This window comes from Oncorhynchus nerka, linkage group LG15 (genome assembly GCF_034236695.1).
Source record: "Oncorhynchus nerka isolate Pitt River linkage group LG15, Oner_Uvic_2.0, whole genome shotgun sequence".
Classification (NCBI taxonomy): domain Eukaryota; kingdom Metazoa; phylum Chordata; class Actinopteri; order Salmoniformes; family Salmonidae; genus Oncorhynchus; species Oncorhynchus nerka.
This window is the reverse complement of record NC_088410.1, coordinates 78,504,173-78,530,701: the sequence shown is the minus strand read 5'-3', so window position 1 is coordinate 78,530,701 and position 26,529 is coordinate 78,504,173. Positions and strand designations below refer to the sequence as shown.

The following is a 26,529-nucleotide window of genomic DNA, read 5'->3' as shown; positions in this document are numbered from 1 at the left end:
GTCCTAAACTCCTACCTGACTGTCTTGTGATTTAATTTGATTTCCTGGCCCAAGCTGAAACACAGTGTGAACAATAAGACAAATATCATATGTGTTCAAATATGTTCATTTTGAGAAGCTGGATAGTAACTCAGCCGGAGCCTCTTACAGAGGAATCCCAATCACTCTGAAGCAATCCAGCAGAAGTGGGTGTGTGCATGCATAGACGACATGCATCACAGTATCGCACAGCTCTAGACCTCAACTGGCTGCGGCACGTTTCTTCCGTGTGATTGCCCCTTTCACATCAGACGCACACACACCACAACCAACCTCTACGCAACGTAGGCTACACCAGAACTAAATAGGGATGATGAGAGGCTCCAGTCGTTCAAAAAGCACGCAGAATCTGGATCTGACGGGTAAGGAATTTGGACTTTAGATAATAAGGTTTATTATGTGCTATGCATGCATACATTCGACTAAAACTGGGCTGTGAATAGCCAACCGAAAACGACGTATGGGCTTTTCGGGAAGACGTAAACAAGTGTAGATGTCATAGGCAATGTGTTGTTTTGACGCTGAAAAATGACCTTATAGTGACGACGATACGACCTACAGTGTAGACGTTTTGAAGATTGACATTCACGACAGATTGTTTTACCACACTGGCAAACAGATGTTATTTATTGCCTATGAGCACCTATTTAATTTGAAACTGATTCCACTCAGTCGTACAAGTCCATTCATTCAACATAGGCAGTATAGTTTCATAGGATGAAGTGTACATTTAGTTTGCAATATGTGATCAAAGCTTGACAATTCATTCCTATAGCCTACCTGGCGCTACCAGGATTACTGGTGTTTGCCAGACAAAGGTAATAATGTAATGTGACAGTGACATGCAATAGTTTCTTGGGGCCGATTTGGAAGGACAGTCTGCTGAATTTAGGCTCTGCAAAATAATTGATATTTTAACCACAGACCCCTTTGGAATCTTTAATTTAAACTCAAATAAACTGACTTTTTAGGAACAGTTACGATATATTATATGGTAAACATGCTACAGATAACCTTGGCATTTCTAGGCTAAGTGAGTTTCTATGTGTTATTGCTTCTAGCACAACCATTGAGCTATTAAGGGCGAAAGCTCCCTGACAGCTGCGACGTGGGACAGCCTGGTCTCATACACTAGACGTAACATAGTGTAATGAAACAGGCAGGGAGCAGGCCTCGAACCCTCGACCTTCTAGCACGAAATCCAGCACACGATCGACTGTGCCCCAAAAGCATGCTCAAGCAGCAGAGTCGATATCCGCACTTATAAACCCAGGGTCGTTACACTAATTCCTCCTTTCAAAGAGCTCGTCCTCACGCTAGCTTGCGACTCTACGTCTTATAGGAACTGCGCTCACTGGCCAAGCACACGCAGTGTCATGGATGCATGGTCTGATCCCACTTCTGACACCAATGTAATGAAACAGGTATAGAGCAGGCCTCAAACCCCCGACCATCTAGCCCGAAGTCCAGCGCGCTGTCGACTGTGTCCCAAAAGCATGCTCAAGTGGCAGAGTCGATGTCCGAGCTTATAAACCCAGGGTCGTTATTCTAGTAAACATAAATCCGGGACCCTGAATGAGTATGATATGTTACGTTTGGTATGGTTACATAAGACAAATGGTTAAGTCTGGGTGGATGGCTGGACATATAACGAGAAGATCTAGCAACCCAATGGTTGCGAGTTCGAATCTCATCACGGACAACTTTATAATTTTTGCTAATTAGCACCTTTTCAACTACTTACTACTTTTGAGATACTTTGCAACTGCTTAGCAACTACGTAGGATGTTAGCTAACCCTTCCCCTAACACTAACCTTAACTCTTTTAGCTAACCCGTAACCTTAACCCTTTAACATAACTCCTAAACTTAACCCGTAACCCAGCTAACATTAGGAAGCTAGATAATGTTAGCCACCTAGCTAGCAAGCTAGCTAATGTCATTTTTTTTGCAGATTCTTAACACATTGTAGGTTTTGCAAAATTGTAACATATTGGACATTTGCAAATTCATAACATATAATACAAATTGTAATTCGTAACATATCATATGAAATTGGTGATGGACGCCACAAATTAATATGTACCATACGAAATATAACATATCATACTAAATGTAGTGTTTCGGATTTATGTACAGAATAATATGAAATGCTCTGAGGCCAGGTTGTGTGGGAGGGGCCATGCTAGACCCACTTTCTGTTCATGATACAATGTAGTGTAGAAGGTTCAGTCATGAGTTGATTTATATCCTTGGAAAACCACCTCACTGTGGTGTTGCAGCTGCTGCACCAAAAACAATACTGGCAACTATGTATGAATTGTGTTTTCACTGCCTTAGTTGCTCATAGGGCATTCACTGTGTGCTATCCCAATGTTTTGACTATAAATGACAGGCTAAAAGGCTTCCTGGCAAGCACACCTATCTGGCAGGTTGAGAAACCAAGGAATTTACATACACTGTAACGGCAAAATGTATAAAGGGAAATTGTGTATTATCAACAGTGAAATACTGTGTGACACGTTTTACTACAGCATACTGTAAATTGTAGTGAATTGTGGGAAAATACAGGGAAAGAATTGTACTGTAATTACACCCCAGATTACAGTAACATACCATATTTTTGGAGCGTCAAAAACCTTTTGTGTCAGACTCCGATGTGGCGCAGCGATCTAAGGCACAGCATCACAGTGTTGTGGCATCATTACAGCCTGGCGTTTGACAACCAGCCATGACCGGGAGTCCCAGGGCAGCCCACAATTGGCCCAGCATCATCCGGGTTAGGGGAGGGTTTGACCGGTTGGGGGGGCTTTACTAGGCTCATTGCGCTCCAGCAACTCCTTGTGGTGGGCCAGGCCCCTGCAGGCTGACTCGGGTCGTCAGTTGAACGGTGTTTCCTCCGACACTTTGGATTCCGGGTTAAGCGAGCGGGTGTTAAGAAGCGCGGCTTGGCGAGTCATGTTACGGTGGACGCATGACTTGACCTTCGCCTCTCCCATGCCTGTTGGGTAGTTGCAGCGACGAGACAAGATCGTGATCACGAAATTGGGGAGAAAAAGGGGGTAAAAAATGTATTTAAAAAACTTTTGCTTCAAAAACAAATATTGTTGTTTCTGGTTCATTAACTTATTTAGAGGTGTGCTTTGTAAGAGGCTATATTTGTTGTACCAGTTAGTGAGAATGCTGTAACATTTTAACTGATATATGGATATCAATTTTTATTTCACCTTTATTTAGTTGAAAATGTATAGGAGTCAGCTTAGAGTGGTAGCAAGTCGTAAACTTTTATTGGTTGAGCATTTTGCCATGACCTGTTTTGCCCTGTAGTTGCTGTATGTTTGGAAGCCTTTGTTAAGGCCTCTATTAAGTGCAAGTGATATAACACCAAATATTCATTGATATTCTGTAATTACTTAGCACAGTGGTTCCCAAACAACTTACTCTTGAAAGTTGTAATAGTAGATTTCGAAATTGGGAAGTGCATTATCAGTTTTCCTCTTGTCATGTCATTCAATGTGTAACCGATGTGAAATGGCTTGCTAGTTAGCGGTGGTGCGTGCTAATAGCGTTTCAATTGGGTGACGTCACTCGCTCTGAGACCTTGAAGTAGTTGTTCCCCATGCTCCGCAAGGGCCGCAGATTTTGTGGTGCGATGGGTAACGATGCTTCGAGGGTGGCTGTTGTTGATGTGTGCAGAGGGTCCCTGGTTCAAGCCCAGGTAGGGGCGAGGAGAGGGACGGAAGCTGTACTGTTACAATTGCATACCTTAGAGAGCTATGTATAACTTGTCAGAAATATCCAGATCAACTAGCCCATGTTAGCTAATGTTTTTTAACTAGGTTTTTTTAGCCCATAGATTTTGTTGTGATGTTTTAATGTTGGAGTCATTCAAATAGCACATGAATGCACATTAGACATGGATAAAATGTATAGAATTGCAAGAAAATTTGATTTAAAACTGCAAAACCCCGGGTGTCGAGGTCGTGGATGTCGATTAACATTTCAGTTGAATGCGTTCAGTTGTACAACTGACTAGGTATCCTCTTTCCCAATATGTTCTCTGTACCCCATGACAAAATGTGTAGAATTGCAGGAAATTAGCTTTAAACCTGCAAAATGTTATCTTCGCCAACAAGAGGGGTGTGAACAGTTTGTGTCATGAACAGTGCTTGTGCCCATAGAAATAGATGTGGTGCTCGCAAGGAACTCCTGACTATAGCAGCCAACCTGCTTGCACCAATCCCATGTAAATACTGTGAATTAATAACCCCATCTCACCTAAATTAATTTAATTTAATTCATTCATTACAGTAGCATTGACTTTTTTACAGTATTGTACTGTGTGTCAAACTGTCATTACACAGTACTTGCTTTGATACTGTATTAATATTACAGTAGGTGTACTTCAGTATGAAATACAGTAACTTACATGCCGCTAGCTGCCTATAACTTACAATTCTGGGCAACCCCTTTAAAGTGTAGTGACTAAAGCTTACTGTTTGAAGTCAAACCTTGTCATAACCAGATTGACGCTGACAAATCAGGTTTGTTAGCTCCAAAGAATGTGGAGTGGTAGTATTGGACTGGTTAGAGAATCTACACTACAGAATGCACAAACAATAATTATAAAAGGGCAAATCTCTGTCAGGGGCACATTGTAAAGAGTTTACCGTGAATTTGACAGTATCTTACAGGCAGCTCTGTGGCAAGTAAAATTCTATATTTCATATTACAGTACACTTGGTACATATGGTATCAAAGCAAGTACAGTAAAATGGACTATTATTTTGTAAAAAAGTAAATGCTACCTTAATCAGAATTATTGAATGAATGGATGAATGAAATTGGTTGATGGGAGGGGTTTGTATTTCCACAGTATTTTACTGTAATTACAAAGGATTGGTGCAAGCAGATTGCCTTCTAGGTAAAGTGTTTGCAAACATTACAGCATATTAATGAATATTTTGTGTTTTATAGCACTTGCACTTCTAGAGGCCTTGTCTCCCTGTAGCGCTATCTTAGGCATCTCACAGTACATTGCAATTTATTGCCCTGGCGACATCGGTAGTCCTCATGCCTCCTTGCAGCATGCCTAAGGCACGTTCACGTAGATGAGCAGGGACCCTGGACATCTTTCTTTTGGTGTTTTTCAGAGTCAGTAGAAAGTCCTCTTTTTCATAACTGTGACCTTAATTGCCTACCGTCTGTAAGCTGTTAGTGTCTTAACGACCGTTCCACAGGTGCATGTTCATTAAACAGTGTTTAAACCCTTTACAATGAAGATCTGTGAAGTTATTTGGATTTTTACGAATTATCTTTGAAAGACAGGGTCCTGAAAAAGGGATGTTTCTTTTTTTGCTGAGTTTATATGAGATGAGTAATGCACAATATGTAAACATTATTATAGTGACCAGTGTTCCAATTATTAAAGTGGCCAGTGATTTCAAGTCTATGTATAGGGCAGCTGCCTCTAATGTGCTAGTGATGGCTATTTAATTGTCTGATGGCTGTTTTTCAGTCTCTTGGTCCCAGCTTTGATACACCTGTTCTAACCTCACCTTCACCCTGATGATAGCGGGGTGAACAAGCAGTGGCCTGGGTGGTTGTTGTCCTTGATGATCTTTTAGTCCTTCCTGTGACATCGGGTGCTGTAGGTGTCCAGGAGGGCAGGTAGTTTCCCCCTGATTATGCGTTGGGCAGACCGCACCACCACCTGGAGAGCCCTGCGGTTGCTGGCGGTGCAGTTTCCGTACCAGGTGGTGATACAGCCCGACAGGTTGCTTTCGTTTGTGCATCTATGAATGTTTGTGAGGGTTTTAGGTGCCACGCCAAATTTCTTCAGCCTCCTGAGGTTGAAGAGGTGCTGTTGCGCCTTTTTCACCACACTGTCTGTGTGGGTGGACCATTTCAGTTTGTCAGTGATGTGTACCCCGAGGAACTTGAAACTTTCCACCTTCTCCACTGCTGTCCCGTCGATGTAGATAGGGGGGGTGCTCCCTCTGCTGTTTCCTGAAGTCCACGATCAGCTCCTTTGTTTTGTTGACATTGAGTGAGAGGTTATTTTCATATTCATTACCGTTATGACCTTTTTAGTACCAATTATAATCACTATGAGGTGTGCCCACTATGTGCCCACTTCTGAACATTGTGCATCCATGGGCTATTGTGTGTTATCAGGTCTTCTGATCCACCATCCAGTATAATGTACTATCAATGCTTCAAAATCTTAAGCTTAGCTAGCCCAATGCTGCCATCTTATGGACAAACACTACCTGTATTGGAGAGGTGCACCCTTTTGTTTGGGATTGAGATACAAGTTATTCACAAACACTGAACCTGTTGGTATCCTGAGGTCATGCAAGCATTACAATATTACTTTGGTATTTACCCATTAGCTAATTATCTCACCATTGTGGTTTGAACAGTTTTGTACAAAACAACTCTTAAAGTATAGCTCCCATATTTGTTTTACGCTATGGTTTTACACTGTAACATCTATATATTTAGTGTTAAGATGTATATCTTGTGAGTTATACGTGTACCATTATTTCCCTGTCTGTAGCAGCCTACAGTCTATCTGAATAGCTTCTACCCTCAAGCCATAAGACCACTGAACAGTTAATCATATGGCTACCCAGACTATTTGCATTGACCCCCTTTTTTGTTGTTGCACTGGCTCTACCCACACACTACACTCCAATAGACACATACTCTCACTGCAGCTACTCTTATCTATCCTGATTGACTAGTCACTTTCCCCCCTACCTATATGTACATATTACCTCAATCACCTCAACCCCATCTGAGCAGCAGCAGTTAGGCTCCTCCTCATTCTTAAAATGATTCAATCATTTAGTTTTTTGGGAACAGTATGGTTGTTTCAATGGAGTGCTTTCTCCACATCTGGAGATATTTTTCATTTGAGAAAATTGATTGAGATTGATCAACCTGGCTATGCATGCTTGCTAGTCTACTTGATCTGGCAAGAAGCAACAAGAGCAGGATTGAGGGACTAGGACATGAGCACAACGAGAGAGGATAAAACCAACAGAAAAAAGGAATTAATTTGGAGGGTTTCTGAAAGATTTCTAAAGGAACGACAGTACAAGGTATTGAAAAGGAAACAAGATCTAAACAAGCACATAAGGTAGGATGATTCTGGACATCGTAGTTGGTGTGAACAGTGTTAATTGCCCTAAATTACACATTTAATAGCTTGATATTTTCATTAGTGCAGTAGCTACACAACTCAGTGGTTCCCAGAGTAGCCCTCTACATGATCGTCACCAGACTTCATAACCATCTCCCTAACCAACCTTCCTCTGATCAAGCCATGAACTGTCCCACTCCATCTTTGGAGGATACATGCACTGAAAGACTTGGCATCTATTGGTTTACCTAACGATCAGCCCCCGTCCCCGCAGGAGGCCTTTTGGTAGGTTGTCATTGTAAATAAGAATTTGTTCTTTACTGACATGCCTAGTTAAGTTAAATAAACTATAGTTAGGATACTCATGGTATCCTAACTTTTCATGGTATCCTAACATTTCTTCTTATTAAAAAAAATCATTATTTCAAAGTTACTTGCATCAATGCTCAAATTCTAAAAATAACAAATGGCAATATTAGCAGGAACTTGGCCCATTCCATTTAATCTAACAACTGAACAGAACTCTGGACATTGTAAACAGCATCAAACAAAAGTTAAGAGGGAAAAATCCAGAGACATTGCTTACTGATTATACTCTAATTGGAGACAAGGCAATCTCTGACCTGCTCTTCTTTACAGATGTCATGTTCCCCAGCAAGAAAACCATAAATTGTTACTCAAACGGAAACTAAAAGTCACTGACAACAACCAAAACAAGTGGGGTTTTAGGAGGAGTTGTGAAAGACACTCATGTGTGTCCATTGAAAGTTGTCTAGCAACAACTGGGACCTAAAAGACACCCACCTTGAGCACCCACTAAATTTGCCCAAGAACAGGCAAACAAAATAAAACCCCATACCAAACTTAAAGTGAGGACGCAAACCAAAAAGTGGAGCAAAACAAAACCAGTGAAGATCAGATAAAGGATTGATCGTCTATAAATTAAAATCAGCCGTGCCAACTAAAGGTGTTAACTCTCCACATCTCTCAAAACAACTGGAGTGCCTGGCCAACCACTCTTAAATATAACCTGGGCCAGCACAGGTGAAACACCTTCCCACTAACGAGATGACAAACCAACACAGGTGTAACACATACTGACTAATGAGGTGACACCAATTGGTGCGCCCCATGCTCTAAACACCCAACCTCAAAATATATACATCGGAAAACCAAAGCCTGCAACACAGCATACTGCTGCTTGTTATTCTGCCACATGTAGGTATTTTGGCCATGTTGGAAAAAGATAAATCACTAATGGTCCACAAATCTTGGTATTTCATGAACAGGAGCCTGATAATCGACTCTTCATCATTAATCAGAAGACTGATGAGAAATCAGTTAATTCCTAAAGTCCCACACTCTCATATCTAACCAAGCCACCCTTGCAGACATGGAGAGCGACAACATGTTCCAGGCTTTGGGAGTATCTCCCTACTGGATGTAGAGGTGAATGAGCTGTGTGGTGAGGTGACAGTTCTGAGGCAGGATAAGGAGGGGCTGAGAGAGAAGCTGGCAACGGTCTAGAGCATCACGAGGAGAGAGGTAGCTGACATCAGGGAGTAGCTACAAAGGGAGTTGTCAGCAGTCATATAATTGCTACAACACAGAGACACCACCATCCACACTCTAAGAGAACAACTGGAGCCTACCACAACCCTCACTATCACACCCTCACATCCCCTCATCAGCAGTACCACGTATTGAACCTCCGGAACTCACACAGACTCACTACATGAGGTCAGTAATCAGGTCTGACCCGACCTCCCCAAGATCTTTACATCCCAGCCCCAGAGCACCAGCGCCAGAAGAGAGGAACGAAAGGCCATCTGTGGTCCCCACCCCACAACAGCAGCAGAGCACCCTATTGCCTTCATTTTTAATGTGACTCCAATGGGACATTTCTCAGACAGAAACTGCTATTCCCTGGCATGTCAGTCAGAAAGCTATGGTGACCAACAACACCAAGTGTCTTGAAAAGTCTGTCAAGAAACAAATGAAATGGGGCAAATATTATAATGACAGCCTACCCCAGCCAAATCCGGACGACGCTGGGCCAATTGTGCGCTGCCCTATGGGACTCCCCATCCCGGCCGGATGTGATACAGCCTGGATTCGATACCAGGGACTGTAGTGATGCCTCTTGCACTGAGACGCAGTGCCTTAGACCGCTGCACCACTCGGGAGCCAAATAATTTGATGGCAATGAGAGGACCTGTGGCAGCCAGAGATGCAAAGAGATTTCCTAACACCAAAATCACTATGTCTACCCTGTTGCCACATGGAGCTGTGCCCTTCCACATTATTCAAAGCAACAACAATTATTTGTCTAGAGGCTGTGCTCACTTGGACAATGTTTACCTGGTGATCCACCGTGACATTCACCCCCAGATGATGTACGACCTAGTACACTTGAACAAGCAGGGTGTCAAGGTGTTTGCTAGGAACTGAAAGAAACTCCTCTGGGACAAAGCAAAAACCCAAATAAGAGGAACTTTGCCATACATCCTCCAAGATTACAACCACCAGCCCCCACTCAGAGAGTCCAGCACCACCCTACACCACCAGGCCACATCCAGAGAGGCCAGCTCTACCCTACACCACCAACCCACATCCAGAGAGGCCAGCTCCACCCTACACCACCAGGCCACATCCAGAGAGGCCAGCTCTACCCTACACCACCAGGCCACATCCAGAGAGGACAGCTCCACCCTTCACCACCAGGCCACATCCAGAGAGGCCAGCTCTACCCTACACCACCAGGCCACATCCAGAGAGGCCAGCTCTACCCTACACCACCAGGCCTCATCCAGAGAGGCCTGCTCTACCCTACACCACCAGGCCACATCCAGAGAGGCCTGCTCTACCCTACACTACCAGGCCACATCCAGAGAGGCCAGCACTACCCTTCACCACCAGGCCACAACCAGAGAGGCCAGCTCTACCCTATACTACCAGGCCACATCCAGAGAGGCCAGCTCTACCCTTCACCACCAGGCCACATCCAGAGAGGCCAGCTCCACCCTTCACCACCAGGCCACATCCAGAGAGGCCTGCTCTACCCTTCACCACCAGGCCACATCCAGAGAGGCCAGCTCTACCCTACACTACCAGGCCACATCCAGAGAGGCCAGCTCTACCCTTCACCACCAGGCCACATCCAGAGAGGCCAGCTCCACCCTTCACCACCAGGCCACATCCAGAGATGCCTGCTCTACCCTTCACACCACCAGGCCACATCCAGAGAGGCCTGCTCTACCACCAGGCCACATCACCACCAGGCCACATCCAGAGAGGCCAGCTCTACCCTTCACCACCAGGCCACATCCAGAGAGGCCTGCTCTACCCTTCACCACCAGGCCACATCCAGAGAGGCCAGCTCTACCCTTCACTACCAGGCCACATCCAGAGAGGCCAGCTCCACCCTTCACCACCAGGCCACATCCAGAGAGGCCTGCTCTACCCTTCACCACCAGGCCCCATCCAGAGAGGCCTGCTCTACCCTTCACCACCAGGCCACATCCAGAGAGGCCAGCTCCACCCTACACCACCAGGCCACATCCAGAGAGGCCAGCTCTACCCTACACCACCAGGCCTCATCCAGAGAGGCCTGCTCCACCCTACACCACCAGGCCTCATCCAGAGAGGCTATCTCCAGCCTGTACCATCGGGCCCCTTCCAAAAAAGACCAGCTCCACCCTACACCATAGGTTAACTTCCAGAGAGGCCAGCTCCACCCTGCACCATGGAGCCCCTTCCAGAGAGGCTGGCTCCACCAGATAACATTGGGCCCCTTCCAGATTGGACACAGATCTGGGGAAGGGTACCAAAAAATGTCTGCAGCATTGAAGGTCCCCAAGAACACAGTGGCCTCCTTCATTCTTAAATGGAAGAAGTTTGGAATCACCAAGACTCTTCCTAGAGTTGGCCACCCGGCCAAACTGAGCAATCAGGGGAGACGGGCATTGGTCAGGGACGTGACCAAGAACCGATGGTCACTCTGACAGAGCTCCAGAGTTCCTCTGTGGAGATGGGAGAACCTTCCAGAGGACAACCATCTCTGCAGCAGTCCACCAATCAGGCCTTTATGGTAGAGTGGCCAGACGGAAGCCACTCCTCAGTAAAAGGTACATGACAGCCCACTTAATGGCACTTAATGACTCTCAAACCATGAGAAACAAGATTATTTTTTCTGATGCATCACGTCTGGAGGAAACCTGCCACCATCTCTACGGGAAAGCATAGTGGTGGCAGCACCATGCTGTGGGGATGTTTTTCAGCGGCAGGGACTGGGAGACTAGTCAAGATCGAGAGAAAGGTTCACCTCCAACAGGACAATGACCCTAAGCACACAGCCAAGACAACACAGGAGTCAAGTCTGAATGTCCTTGAGTGGCTCAGCCACTCAGCCCGGACTAACATCTCTGGAGAGACCTGAAAATATTTATCCGTTATTTTAACAGGTAAGTTGACTGAGAACACATTCTCATTGACAGCAACGACCTGGGGAATAGTTACAGGGGAGAGGAGGGGGATAAATGAGCCAATTGTAAACTGGGGATTATTAGGTGACTGTGATGGTTTGGGAATTTATTGGGAATTTAGCCAGGACACCAGGGTTAACACCCCTACTCTTACAATAAGTGCCATGGGATCTTTAATGACCTCAGAGAGTCAGGACACCCGTTTAACGTCCCAGCCGAAGGACGGCACCCTACACAGGGCAGCGTCCCCAATCACTGCCCTGGGGAATTGGGATTTTTTTTTAGACCAGAGGAAAGAGTGGCTCCTACTGGCCCTCCAACACCACTTCCAGCAGCATCTGGTCTCCCATCCAGGGACTGACCAGGAACAAGCCTGCTTAGCTTCAGAAGCAAGCAAGCAGTGGTATGCAGGGTGGTATGCTGCTGGCTAAAATAGCTCTGCAGCAACACTCCCCATCCAACCTGACAGAGCTTGAGAGGATCTGCAGAGAAGAATGGGAGAAATTGCCCAAATACAGGTGTGCCAAGCTTGTACCCTACACCATAGGTTAACTTCCAGAGAGGCCAGCTTGTCATACCCAAGCAGACTCGAGGCTGTAATTGCCACCAAAAATGCTTCAAAAAGTACTGAGTAAAGGGTTTGAATACTTATGTAAATGTGATATTTCCAAGTTAATTTTTTTATACATTTGCAAAAATGTTTAAAAAAATGTTTATTTTTAAAAGCCATATTTCTGTAAAGCTCAGAGAGGATCTCATGACAAATGAAGTAGGCGTGCTGTGGTTGCAGGTTCTCTGGCCTCATCTGTAGCCTCTTCTTTTAGGGTGCTGCTATAGCCCACCAAGTGCAAACTCTCAGTGTCTAGAGAATATGTGTGTGATTTTCAATAAGGTCTCTGAGATGCTAACAGAGAAATGTATTTTCTTGGTGACCTGAACATCGACTGGTTATCATCTAGTTGTCCTCTCAAGAGGAAGCTTCTTACTGTGACTAATGCCAACATGACCCAGGTTATCATTCAACCAACTAGAGTGTATACCAATAGTGTTGGATCTGTGACATCCACTTGTATTGATCATATCTTCACCAATGCTGCAGAGCTATGCTCCCAAGCAATATCAATTCCCATTGGCTATAGTGACCATAACAAGGAAAGCCAAAGTACCAAAGGCAAGGCCTAAAGTTATTTACACTATACATATAAAAGTATCTGGACACCCCTTGAAATTAGTGGATTCAGCTATTTCAAATCAAATCAAACGTTATGTGTCACGTGCCGAATACAGCAAGTGTAGACCTTACCATGAAATGCTTACTTACATTTCCTTAACCAACGGTGCAGTTCAAGAAGACTTAATAAAATATTTACCAAATAAACTAAAGTAAAAGATAATTTAAAAAGTAACACAATAAAATAACAATAACGAGGCTATATACAGGGGGTACCGAGTCAGTGTGTGGGGGTACAGGTTAGTCTAGGTCATTTGTACATGTAGGTAGGGGTGAAGTGACTATGCAGAGAGTAGCAGCAGTGTACAAAACAAATGGAGAGGGGTGTCCGTGTAAATGGTGGCCATTTGATTAATTGTTCAGCAGTCTTATGGCTTGGGGGTAGAAGCTGTTAAGGAGCCTTTTGGTCCTACACTTGGTCCTCTGGTACCGCTTGCCGTGCGGTAGCAGAGAAAACAGTCTATGACTTGGGTGACTGGAGTCTCAGACAATTTTTTGGGCTTTCCTCTGACACTGCCTATTATATAGGTCCTGGATGGCAGGAAGCTTGGCCCCAGTGATGTACTGGGTTGTACGCACTACCCTCTATAGCGCCTTATGGTCTGATGCTGAGCAGTTGCCATACCAGGCGGTGATGCAACCGGTCAGGATGCTCTCGATGGTGCATCTATAGATGTTTTTGAGGATCTGGGGACCCATGCCAGATCTTTTCAGTCTCCTGGGGGGAAAAGGTGTTGTCGTGCCCTCTTCACGACTGTCTTGGTGTGTTTGGACCAGGATAGTTGGTTGGTTATGTGGACACCAAGGATCTTGAAACTCTCGACCCGCTCCACTACACCCCTGTCGATGTTAATGGGGGCCTGTTTGGCCTGCCTTTTCCTGTAGTCCATGATCAGATCCTTTGTCTTGCTCACATTGAGGGAGAGGTTGTTGTCCTGGCACCACACTGCCAGGTCTCTGACCTCCTCCCTATAAGCTGTCTCATTGTTGTCTGTGATCAGGCCTACCACTGCTGTGTCGTCAGCAAACTTAATGATGGTGTTGGAGTCGTGTTTGGCCACGCAGTCGTGGGTGAAAGGGAGTACAGGAGGGGACTAAGTACACACCTCTGAGGGGCCCCAGTGTTGAGGATCAGCGTGGCAGACGTGTTGCTGCCTACCCTTACCACTTGGGGGCAGGCCCGTCAGGAAGTCCAGGATCCAGTTGCAGAGGGAGGTGTTTAGTCCCAGGGTACTTAGCTTAGTGATGAGCTTCGTAGGCACTATGGTGTTGAACGCTGAGCTGTAGTCAATGAACAGCATTCTCACATATGTGTTCCTTTTGTCCATGTGGGAAAGAGCAGTGTGGAGTGCGATTGAAATTGCGTTATTTGTGGACCTGTTGGGGCGGTATGCGAATTGGAGTGTTTTCAAGCCCTGCCACATCCAACGAGCGTCAGAGCCGGTGTAGTAGGATTCAATCTTAATCCTGTATTGACGCTTTGCTTGTTTGATGGTTCGTCTGAGAGCATAGCGGGATTTCTTATAAGTGTCCGGATTAGTGTCCCTCTCCTTGAAAGTGACAGCTCTGGCCTGTTAGCTCGATCCGGATGTTGTCTGTAATCCATGGCTTCTAGTTGGGATATGTACATACGGTCACTGTGGGGATGACGTTGTCGATGCACTTGTTGATGAAGCCGATGACTGAGGTGGTATACTCCTCAATGCCATTGGATGAATTCCGGAACATATTCCAGTCTGTGCTAGCAAAACAGTCATGTAGCGTAGTATCCGCGTCATCTGACCACTGTCACTGGTACTTCCTGATTTAGTTTTTGCTTGTAAGCAGGAATCAGGAGGATAGAATTATGGCCAGATTTGCCAAATGGAGGGCGGGGAAGAGCTTTTTATGCATCTCTGTGTGTGGAGTAAAGGTGGTCTAGAGTTTTCTTCCCTCTGGTTGCACATTTGACATGCTGGTAGAAATGAGGTAAAACGGATTAAAGTTTGCTTGCATTAAAGTCCCCGGCCACTGGGAGCACCGCTTCTGGATGAGCATTTTCTTGTTTGCTTATGGCCTTATAGATTTGGTTGAGTGCTGTCTTAGTGCCAGCATCGGTTGGTGGTGGTAAACAGACAACACCGAATAATATAGATGAGAACTTTCTTGGTAGATATTGTGGTCTACAGCATATCATAAGGTACTCTACCTCAGATGAGCAATACCTTGAGACTTCTTTAATATTAGATATCGCGCACCAGCTGTTATTGACAAATAGACACACAACCCCACCCCTCATCTTACCAGACGTAGCTTCTCTGTTCCGCCGGTGCATGGAAAATCCCACCAGCTCTGTATTATCTGTGTCGTCGTCCAGCCACGACTCTGTGAAACATTAGCTATTACATTTTAGATATTATATTTAAGCCACACCTGTTGCTGACAGGTCGATAAATCGAGCACACAGCCATGCAATCTCCATAGACAAACATTGTTAGTAGGATGTCCTTACTGAATAGCTTAGTGACTTTCAACGTGGGACCGTCATAGGATGCCACCTTTCCAACAAGTCAGTTAAATTTCTGCCCTGCTAGAACTGTAAGTGATGTTATTGTGAAGTGGAAATGTCTTGGTGCAACAATGCCTCAGCCGCGAAGTGATAGGCCACACAAGCTCACAGAAGGTTACTAAGCCAAAAAGCAAATTTAGATTTAAAAACATATAAAAAAATATTGTATCACAGAGCCTCTCCTCTTTCTAAAGATCTAATCTAACTGTACTGTATATAATAATATGAATAGTGTGTAAATAGTATTTTTGCTGTCTCTTGGTGTCTGTCCTATATATCATTTATTAGAATTTGAATATATTATGTTGTTCTTGTCTATTACTGTTCTGTACTTTGTCATGTATTTGCAAGTTTTATGTTGACCCCCAGGGACCCCAGGAAGATTAGCTACTGCTTCTAATGGAGAAAGTCTACACATTTTGTATTCGGCGCATGTGACTAATAAATGTGATTTGATCTTAAATACTCGGTATACGATGTCGTATTGTGTAGTTACTACGGTAAACAGAATACAACGTATTAGTGTCTCCGAATTGATATATTGTCCGTGTTTGTAGAGAGCTTGAAACTACAGATGTTTAGGGAATAATGAAGTCGTTTAGTAGACCATTAATCCCAATCTAAATTTGGAAGTATGACATTTGAGGGAAATTGTAATAGCATTAACAGCAACAGCGTTACTTCATTGTTTCCGAGCAAATGTGCGCGTGTTTTCGCGAGATTATGGTAGGCACATCCTTATGTGGTTTCACCACGATACCGCCAGACTTCATCAGAACACTGATGCGAGACCATTCGCCTGAAACGCATGACAAAAGGCTCCGCGCCACAGTAGTCGAAGCAACCACCATGTCCTCAATGGAAGTTGGAATGGAAGAACGACCATCGAACTCTGCAACGCCGCGTGAACTCACTCAAAACCCGCTTAAGAAAATATGGATGCCGTTGCCGTGTAAAAATGGCCTTCCCGAGAAACACATATCTCAGAGAAAGGGTGAGTATATAACGTTACCGACGTAGCTAGACCGCAAGCCGGTTGTCGCACACGCACGAATAATACATTTAATGTACGTTGTTTACGTGGTGAAAATGCATTTTATTCACAGTTAGCTAACGTTACATTTATCTCTTACTAGTTAACATTACAAACGTGCAGCCGAGCGTCAAACCAGGTTCTTATCCATATATTGTGTTTTAACGTAATTTTCGTTGATTACGTGGAGAAAATATAAATGTGTCGACGGCGTGATCGTCAGCCAGAGAAAGAACATTAGTTTTCTTGGCAATCGATTATTGATGATCTTTGCTGCCTGTTATCTGATGACTGTCTGTTCTGACTGCCCTTCTGACTGGTTCTTCATACTGTCATTGGACTGGCCCCTCTCCAGTCCAGAGCAACGTCCTTTGCTTCTCAGTGTTAATCTCATTGTATATTTTGTCCTGATTTGTGAAAGAAGCAGATGCTAGTACAACAACCCAAGCGGTTGAGCATTAGTGGCAAACTAAGTCACTTTCAGGACACACTGCTCATTGAAGTATCTATTGTCTGTTCTCCCAGTTCTGATTGTTCACAACAGGCCAGTAGATGGTAATCCATGGTGGCATTGTCCTAATTCACTGCCCCATCCTTTATCAATCCAAACTGGTTGGTAAACAGGAATCCAAACTGGTTGGTAAACAGGAATTCTAGCCTTGACTCCTGGCACTGGACTCTGTGGATCTGCTTCTCTAAGCCTGTATTACCCTGTTCAATAGTATTTTTATTAGTATGATTTGTTCTGTGGGTTGACCAGACATCATAGGCCACTTTCCTGGTCAGAATAAGCTGGCTTGGTCAGTCATAGAATATCACCATGGTTTGTAATACATGACCTGATCAGTTGCTGGCTTGCTGCACAGGTTTTTATGTTTGAAACTCACAAACATATAGGCAACTTTGACATTTGTTCCTGGCATTGACTTGTTGTATTAACACCACTGGCTTGTCTTTTTCACCAAAGGGATATGATATGAAGCCGAGACACTGGCTCCTCTCTCACCCTGTCCTCTACAGATCGGGTGAGAGAAAGTGTGTGTGTGGAAACTAGGTTACAAGTCTCCAGATGCCTTGGTTTGTACTGTCATTTCACAATAGCGTGCCATGGTGGCACTTGTGACATTTGTTACCTCTACTCCTTATTGACAACATTCCCAGTACTTTCTGATATGGTTTTCTTTCTTCATGTTAGATAGCATTAGTACACAGTGAGTGATTGGTGGAATGTTGTCCTTATCCGATTTCAACACAATGTTGCCATCTTTGCAAACTGCTCTCTTTCACTTGGTTCAATAGTTAGTGTGAGTTACAGAGGGCAGGTCAGTTGAGGGACAAAAGTTCACTTGGGAATTAACTCCAAAGGGTCATTTAGGACAATTTAATGAAAACATGTTATAATCAGAGCCCTTCACTGCTATAGCCTGCACTGTGTTCGGTTATGTTTATATTTTAATGCCGGTCTGTCCAAATATAGTAGCATAATTTAACCTGTCTCTCCCTCTACTCTTTTTCCATGTGCAGTATGTATGACCAACTGCCCCACCCTGATAGTGACGGTGGGCCTCCCAGCCAGAGGGAAGACCTACATCTCCAAGAAGCTCACCCGCTATCTCAACTGGATCGGCGTGCCCACCAGAGGTACCAACTCTCAGCCGTTTTACCTGAAATGACATTTCGGCAATCCACTCACACACACTCAAACTCGTAAGAATTCCCCTCAACAGTCTGTAATAGAGGTCGACCGTTTATGATTTTTCAATGCCGATACCGATTATCGGAGGACCAAAAAAGCCAATACCGATTAATCGGCCAATTTTTTTTTTATATATAAAAAAAAAAAACAAAAAACATGTATTTATTTATTTGTAATAATGACTATTACAACAATACTGAATGAACACTTTTATTTTAACTTAATATAATACATCAATAAAATCAATTTAGCCTCGAATAAATAATGAAACATGTTCAATTTGGTTTAAGTAATGCAAAAACAAAGTGTTGGAGAACAAAGTAAAAGTGCAATATGTGCCATGTAAGAAAGCTAACATTTATTTCCTTGCTCAGAACATGAGAGCATATGAAAGCTGGTGGTTCCTTTTAACATGAGTATTCAATATTCCCAGGTAAGAAGTTTTAGGTTGTAGTTATCAAAGGAATTATTGGACTATTTCTCTCTATACCATTTGTATTTCATATACCTTTGACTATTGGATGTTCTTATAGGCACTTTAGTATTGCCAGTGTAACAGTATAGCTTCCGTCCCTCTCCTCGCCCCTACCTGGGCTCGAACCAGGAACACATCGAAAACAGCCACCCTCAAAGCATCGTTATCCATTGCTTCACAAATGCTGCGGCCCTTGCAGAGCAAGGGGAACAACTACTTCAAGATCTCAGAGCGAGTGCCGTCACCGATTGAACAGCTATTAACGCGCACCCCGCTAACTAGCTAGCTATTTCACATCGGTTACACCAGCCTAATCTCGGGAGTTGATAGGCTTGAAGTCATAAACAGCTCAATGCTTGAAGCACAAAGAAGAGCTGCTGGCAAATGCACGAAAGTGCTTATTTAAATGAATGCTTACGAGCCTGCCACTGCCTACCACCGCTCAGTCAGACTGCTCTATCAAATATCAAATCATAGACTTAATTATTACATAATAACACACGGAAATACAAGCCTTAGGTCATTAATATTGTCAAATCTGGAAACTATCATTTCGAAAACCAAATGTTTTTTCTTTCAGTGGAACCGTTCCGTATTTTATCTAACGGGTGTCATATTTTATCTAACGGGTGGCATCCCTTCAATGTTATGTCATAATTATGTACAATTCTGGCAAATTAATTATGGTCTTTGTTAGGAATAAATGGTCTTCACACAGTTCGCAACAAGCCAGGCAGCCCAAACTGCTGCATATACCCTGACTGCTTGCACGGAAAGCAAGAGAAGTGACACAATTTCGCTAGTTAAAAGAAAGTCATGTTAGCAGGCAATATTAACTAAATATGCAAGTTAGCAGGCAATATTAACTAAATATGCAGGTTTACAAATATATACTTGTGTATTGATTTTAAAGAAAGGCATTGATGTTTATGGTTAGGTACATTGGTGCAACGACAGTGCTATTTTTGCGAATGCGCTTGTTAAATCATCACCAGCAGTTAACCCACCGTTCCTAGGCCGTCATTGAAAATAAGAATGTGTTCTTAACTGACTTGCCTAGTTAAATAAAGGTTAAAAAAAATTGGGCCACAATCGGTGTCCAAAAATGCCGATTACCAATTGTTATGAAAACTTGAAATCGTCCCTAATTAGTCGTCCCTAATCAGCCATTCCGATTAATTGGTCGACCTCTAGTCTGTAATAGTATCTAGAAAAGTAAAACAAGTAACTCTTTCTTTCCCCTATTTAGAGTTCAATGTTGGGCAGTACCGGCGTGAGTGTGTGAAGATCTACAAGTCCTTTGAGTTCTTCCGTCCAGACAACGAGGAGGGCCTGAAGATCAGACAGTAAGAAACATTTCCAGTGCTTTGCTCCTCTGCTGTGAACAAGTTAAAACACTGGGAAGATCCACTTGTCCTTGAGTCCCCCCAATTTTTGATTTATTTATTTTTATTTCACCTTTATTTAACCAGGTTTAAATTGCCTTAGAATATCCCGGTATTATATGATATTACTTCCTGTTTTTAACCAGTGTCTGTGATTAAGCAAACTACATTTATTTGTCTCTGCTAACCCACCAGTCACTGCTGCCTCTGACTCAGTTTTCAAACTGTCCCTTGTAGGCAGTGTGCGTCAGCAGCACTGAATGATGTCAGACAGTACCTCGCTGACAAAGGAGGACAAGTTGCGGTGTGTACAATCACTATAAAAACAAATATAATATTGTGGCCGGATTATGTGCGCATTAACGATCAATTCCGACACTTTTCAACCTCGTTTTCATTTTTACAAGCACAATACTAGTGTCTACATATGTGGAAATTGTGTGTTTCTGTGATAGAAATGTGCTTTAGAAATAAATGTGTGTTTTTCACGTATGTAGGCCCTGGTATTGTGATGTAGATAATGAAAATGAGGTTGAAAGTGGTGGAATTGCCCTTTAACATTGGGATGGGATTATCCCGCCATGAAATGCTGTGGTATCTCAATGTGTATTTGTATATGGATTACAGTGCAGTGCTTCTGGCAGTCTGTGTGAATACTGTGTGATGGTGTGTGTTTCGTTCTTTCTCCAGGTGTTTGATGCCACTAACACCACTAGAGAGAGGAGAGGGACCATCACTGCGTTTGCTGAGCAGAATGGCTTCAAGGTAATGTTGGCTTCTTCAGTGGTGGTGATGATGATCATGCTTGTGTATAGACAGGTGAGTTGACAACGTCACAACAAAAATGAGTGCACAACTGAGGTAAAATGCTGGGTGTTGTCACTTTTTATATAGTATTTTTTTACATTTAAACTTTGTTTAACTAGGAAAGTCAGTTAAAAACAAATTCTTATTTTCAATGATAGCTAGCGTTAGGGCTGCACGATTTGGACAAATTATCTAAAATATTTTTTTGTGGGGTCAGATATTGGAATATCAATTATGAATTGCAATTTTCAACACTTGGGTGAAAGCTTGGTAATTCCGTCAGACATGGTTAAACCAACTGTCAGGGTATAGAACATCACTTATAACATGAGATCATATGAATGCAGAGTGAATAACTATGTTCCAACATTGTTATAAGCTATATATAATAATAGGATTATTACACCTACATATTAACAAACATACATTTTGAACATTCGCAAAAAAGCATCCTTCACTCATGCTGCCAAACATACCCTCGTAAAACTGACCATCCTACCGATCCTTGACTTCGGCAATGTCATTTACAAAATAGCCTCCAACACTCTACTCAGCAAACTGAATGCAGTCTATCACAGTGCCATCCGTTTTGTCATCAAAGCTCCAAATACTACCCACCACTGCAACCTGTATGCTTTTGTTTGCTGGCCCTCGCTTCATACTCTTCGACAAACCCACTGGCTCCAGGTCATCTACAAGTCTTTGCTAGGTAAAGCCCACTGGTCACCATAGCAGCACCCACCCGTAGCATGCGTTCCAGCAGGTATATGTCACTGGTCACCCCCAAAGCCAATTCCTCCTTTGGCCGCCTCTCCTTCCAGTTCTCTGCTGCCAATGACTGGAACGAACTGCAAAAATCACTGAAGCTGGAGACTCATATCTCCCTCACTAGCTTTAAGCACCAGCTGTCAGAGCAGCTCACAGATCACTGCACCTGTACATAGCCCATCTGTAAATAGCCCATCCAACTACCTCATCCCCATACTGTATTTATTTATTTATCTTGCTCCTTGCACCCCAGTATCTCTACTTGCACATTCATATTCTGCACATCTATCACTCCAGTGTTTAATTGCTATATTGTAATTACTTCGCCACTACGGCCTATTTATTGCCTTACCTCCCTAATCTTACCTCATTTGCACACACTGTATATAGACTTTTTATATTGTATTATTGACTGTTTGTTTATTCCACGTGTAACTCTGTGTTGTTGTATGTGTCGAACTGCTTTGCTTTATCTTGGCCAGGTTGCAGTTGTAAATGAGAACTTGAGAACAACTAGCCTATCTGGTTAAATAAAGGGGAAATAAATCACATTTAAAAAACATGATCATAAAAAGTGCAGCACTTATTTATTAATTCATTAACATGAGTTCCTATTTTACCATTAGGCCTATTAGTTCTTAAATAAACTAAGTTCATTGTTTATTCAGCCAGCCATGGGCTGCAGATGGAATAGGAGTCTTATGATTGTGTAATTATGTAGAAGTAGGCTCCATCATTATTATAATTTAAATGATAAGTCAGTGCCTTAAAAACATGTAACACGTAGTCTATCGATTACAAGGTGCATCCTGTGTCCAAAACATTGGAGTCTGGTCCAGTCATTCAACACAGCATTCAATGTTTAAACTTCTCCCTTAAGTTTGTTCTACAGTGTTGGGACGGCGACTTGGGAAAAATAAATGTGTGAGATGGAATCTTGTATCTCCTATCCAGCTTGTTTATCATCTTCTTGAAGCAGTCTTTGCTGACTGTGTAAATAGGAACCATGTCTTTGGCTATGTGATAGGTGATTGCCTCTGTGATTTCTGTGTCAGCGGGATGTTTAAAAAATTTAAATTATGGAATAGATTTGTTGTCGCCACAACTCTGAGGTACTTTTTGCAAAACACTTGCATTTGGTTGACATCAGATTGCCTGTAGCCGAAATACTGCCATCACTGACGATGCGCCCTTCTTTGGCACCAAATCGGCTTCTTGTTGGCACTAGCGGCACTTACGTTTCCGACTCTCACACTCTCTTCACCAGCATGTAACTGCTCGCTCTATGCGGATTGGCCAGCATGAGCATGCCATGCAGAGGGCGAGAGAGCCCACTTGTGATTGGTCAGCATCCTCTGTGCTTGTACAGAGGGAATAAACGCAGTCTAGCGCATCTCATTGGAGGTACCGTGGTGTCGTAGTGTTTTTGTTGTATTAATGGCATGTCGAAGAAAGGAGAACATGGCAGCGAACAACTGCTTATTGGGCAAATGTATTTTTCAATAAACATTTACAGATGGAATATAGCTTACATGTTGTCAATAATCCTTTGATTGTAAGCCAACCCTGTCTGTTTTTAGCCTTGTGGTCATGCATGCATTGGTTTTGTTGGTTAACGCCCTACCCATCTATGTGACTTAGATGTTTTGTCTATCCTGGGGGTTTACTGTATTCCCTTTTCTCCTAGGTGTTTTTTGTAGAGTCTGTTTGTGAAGACCCTGAAGTCATTGCAGAAAACATTGTGGTGAGTGATCATCCACAGTTCCTGTTGCTAACTCTTTATAGAGAGCACCAATAAGTCTTATTTCCACTTTCTCTGCTCAGCAAGTGAAGCTGGGCAGCCCTGACTACACCAACTGCAACACAGAGGAGGCTATGGAGGACTTCAAGAAGAGGATCAAGTGTTATGAGAACTCCTATGAGACCCTGGATGAAGTTCTGGATAGGTGAGCATCTTATCTCAATGAGGAACAAAGAGTTGTCTCCTACTATTTCATCAAAGTGTTCTGTGGACTGTTTTCTATTCAAGAGTTGTTGCTTTTACAGTTGTAACTTGTTAATTCAAAATCACACAATGACTAGGTTCCAGTTTAACAATGTTTACTTCACAGAACATAGTCGCCACTACACTCAGGCCAGGTCCATCTCCAGTGAGACTACTGCGCAGACGTACTAATAATCGAATCACATTTTATTTGTCACATGCACTGAATACCACCGGTGTTGTATTTAAATGCTTACTTACAAGCCCTTAACCAACAATGCAGTTTTAAGAAAAATAAGTGTTAACCTAGAAAATATTAAGAAATAAATGTTACAAATAATTAAAGAGCAGCAGTAAAATATAAATAGCGAGGCTATATACAGGTGGTAACTGGTACAGAGTCAATGTGCGGGGGCACTGGTTAGTCGAGGTAATATGTACATGTAGGTAGAGTTAAAGTGACTATGCATAAATAATAAACAGAATAGCAGTAGTGTAAAGGAGGGGGGGTGACAATAATCAAGTTTGCAGACGACACTACAGTGGTAGGCTTGATTACCAACAACGACGAGTCGGCCTACAGGGAGGAGGTGAGGGCCCTCGGAGTGTGATGTCAGGAAAATAACCTCACACTCAAAGTCAACTAAACAAAGGAGATGATCGTGGACTTCAGGAAACAGCAGAGGGAGCACCCCCCTAACCACATCGCCGGGACAGGAGTGGAGGGGGTAGTAAGTTTTAAGTTCCTCCGCGTACACATCACGGACAAACTGAATTTGAGTGAAGAAGGCGCAGCAGCGCCTCTTCAACTTCAGTAGGCAGAAGAAATTGGGTATGTCACCAAAAGCACTCACAAACCTTTACAGATGCACAATCGAGAGCATCCTGTCGGGTTGTATCACTGCCTGGTACGGCAACTGCTCCGCCCACAACCGTAAGGCTCTCCAGAGGGTAGTGAGGTCTGCACAACGCATCACTGGGGGCAAACTACCTGCCCTCCAGGACACCTACACCACCCGATGTCACAGGAAGGCCATAAAGATCATGAAGGACAACAACCACCCGAGCCACTGCCTGTTCACCCCGCTATCATCCAGAAGGCGAGGTCAGTACAGGTGCATCAAAGCAGGGACAGAGAGACTGGAAAAACAGCTTCTACCTCAAGGCCATCAGACTGTTAAACAGCCACCACTAACATTGAGTGGCTGTTGCCAACATACTGACTCAACTCCAGCCACTTTAATATTGGAAATATTGATGTAAAAAATGTATCACTAGCCACTTGAAACAATGCCACTTAAAATAATGTTTACATACCCTACATTACTCATCTCATATGTATATACTGTACTCGATACCATCTACTGTATCTTGCCTTTGCCGTTCTGTACCATCACTCATTCATATATCTTTATGTATCTTCTTTATCCCTTTACACTTGTGTGTATAAGGTAGTTGTTTTGAAATTGTTAGGTTAGATTACTCGCTGGTTATTACTGCATTGTCGGAACTAGAAGCACAAGCATTTCGCTACACTCGCATTAACATCGGCTAACCATGTGTATGTGACAAATAAAATTTGATTTGCAAATAGTCTGGGTAGCCATTTGATTAGCTGTTCATGGGTCTTATGGCTTGTGGGTAGAAGCTGTTTGGACCTAGACTTGGCGCTCTGGTACCTCTTGCCGTGCGGTAGCAGAGAGAACAGTCTTTGACTAGGGCGGCTTGAGTCTTTGACCATTTTTAGGGCCTTCCTCTGACACCGCCTGGTATAGAGGTGCTGGATGGCAGGATGCTTGGCCCCAGTGATGTACTGGGCCATATGCACTACCCTCTGTAGTGCCTTGCAGTCGGAGGCTGAGCAGTTGCCATACCAGACAGTGATGCAACCAGTCAGGATGCTCTCAATGGTACAGCTGTAGAACCTTTTGAGGATCTGAGGACCCATGCCAAATCTTTTCAGTCTCTTGAGGGGGTATAGGCTTTGTCGTGCCTTCTTCATGACTGTCTTGGTGTGTTTGGACCATGATAGTTTGTTGGTGATGTGAATACCAAGGAACTTGAAGCTCTCAACCCACTCCACTACAGCCCTGTCGATGAGAATGGGTGTGTGCTCGGTCCTCCTTTTCCTGTAGTGCACAATCATCTCCTTTGTCTTGATCACGTTGATGGAGAGGTCTAACACTGTTGTCATCAAAAAACTTAATGATGGTGTTGGAGTCGTGTCTGGCCGTGCAGTCATGAGTGAACAGGGAGTACAGGAGGGGACTGAGCACTCACCCCTGAGGGGGCCCCTGTGTTGAGTATCAGCGTGGCAGATGTGGTGTTACCTACCCTTACCAGCTGGGGGTGACCTGTCAGGAAGTCTAGGATCCAGTTGCAGAGGGAGGTGTTTAGTCCCAGGGTCCTTAGCTTAGTGATGAGCTTTGAGGGCACTAAGGTGTTGAAAGCTGAGCTATAGTCAATGAATAGAGATTGCATCATCTGTGGATCTGTTGGGGGCGGTATGAAAATTTGAGTGGATCTAGGGTTTCAGGGATAATGGTGTTAATGCGGGCCATGACCAGCCTTTCAAAGCACTTCATGGCTACAGACGTGAGTGCTACGAGTCGGTAGTCATTTAGGCAGGTTACCTTGGTGTTCTTGGGCACAGGGTCTATGGTGGTCTGCTTGAAGCATGTTGGTATTACAGACTCTGTCAGGGACAGGTTGAAAATGTCAGTGAAGACACTTGCCAGTTGGTCAGCGCATGCTCGGAGTACACGTCCTGGTAATACGCCTGGCCCTGCGGCCTTGTGTATGTTGACCTGTTTAAAGTCGGTATGCATGATATATCGGTAAGCATGTCGGAATCGGACAATATTAGCTAAAAATGCCAACATCGGCTTCGGCAAAACCGTGCAAAACCCGATGTCAAAGCTGACGTGCGT

General features: G+C 43.7%; 1 protein-coding gene across 4 annotated transcripts in view; it reads left to right on the top strand.

The window, feature by feature from the left end:
* The first annotated feature begins 242 nt into the window (after positions 1 to 242).
* The window catches only part of LOC115143339 (6-phosphofructo-2-kinase/fructose-2,6-bisphosphatase 4-like), a 45,956-nt gene continuing 19,669 nt past the window's right edge, over positions 243 to 26,529 (top strand). For 2 of the 4 annotated variants that reach the window (XM_029683651.2, XM_029683650.2), the window contains exons 1-7: positions 16,160 to 16,445; positions 18,009 to 18,125; positions 19,905 to 20,001; positions 20,278 to 20,344; positions 20,731 to 20,805; positions 23,303 to 23,359; positions 23,440 to 23,561. In XM_029683651.2, coding sequence (XP_029539511.2) covers positions 16,175 to 16,445; positions 18,009 to 18,125; positions 19,905 to 20,001; positions 20,278 to 20,344; positions 20,731 to 20,805; positions 23,303 to 23,359; positions 23,440 to 23,561 — 806 coding nt within the window. In that variant the 5' untranslated portion in view covers positions 16,160 to 16,174. Of the gene's footprint in view, positions 402 to 16,159; positions 16,446 to 16,737; positions 17,510 to 18,008; positions 18,126 to 19,904; positions 20,002 to 20,277; positions 20,345 to 20,730; positions 20,806 to 23,302; positions 23,360 to 23,439; positions 23,562 to 26,529 lie in introns of those variants that run through there. The other 2 variants (XM_029683652.2, XM_029683653.2) reach the window with 2 other exon arrangements.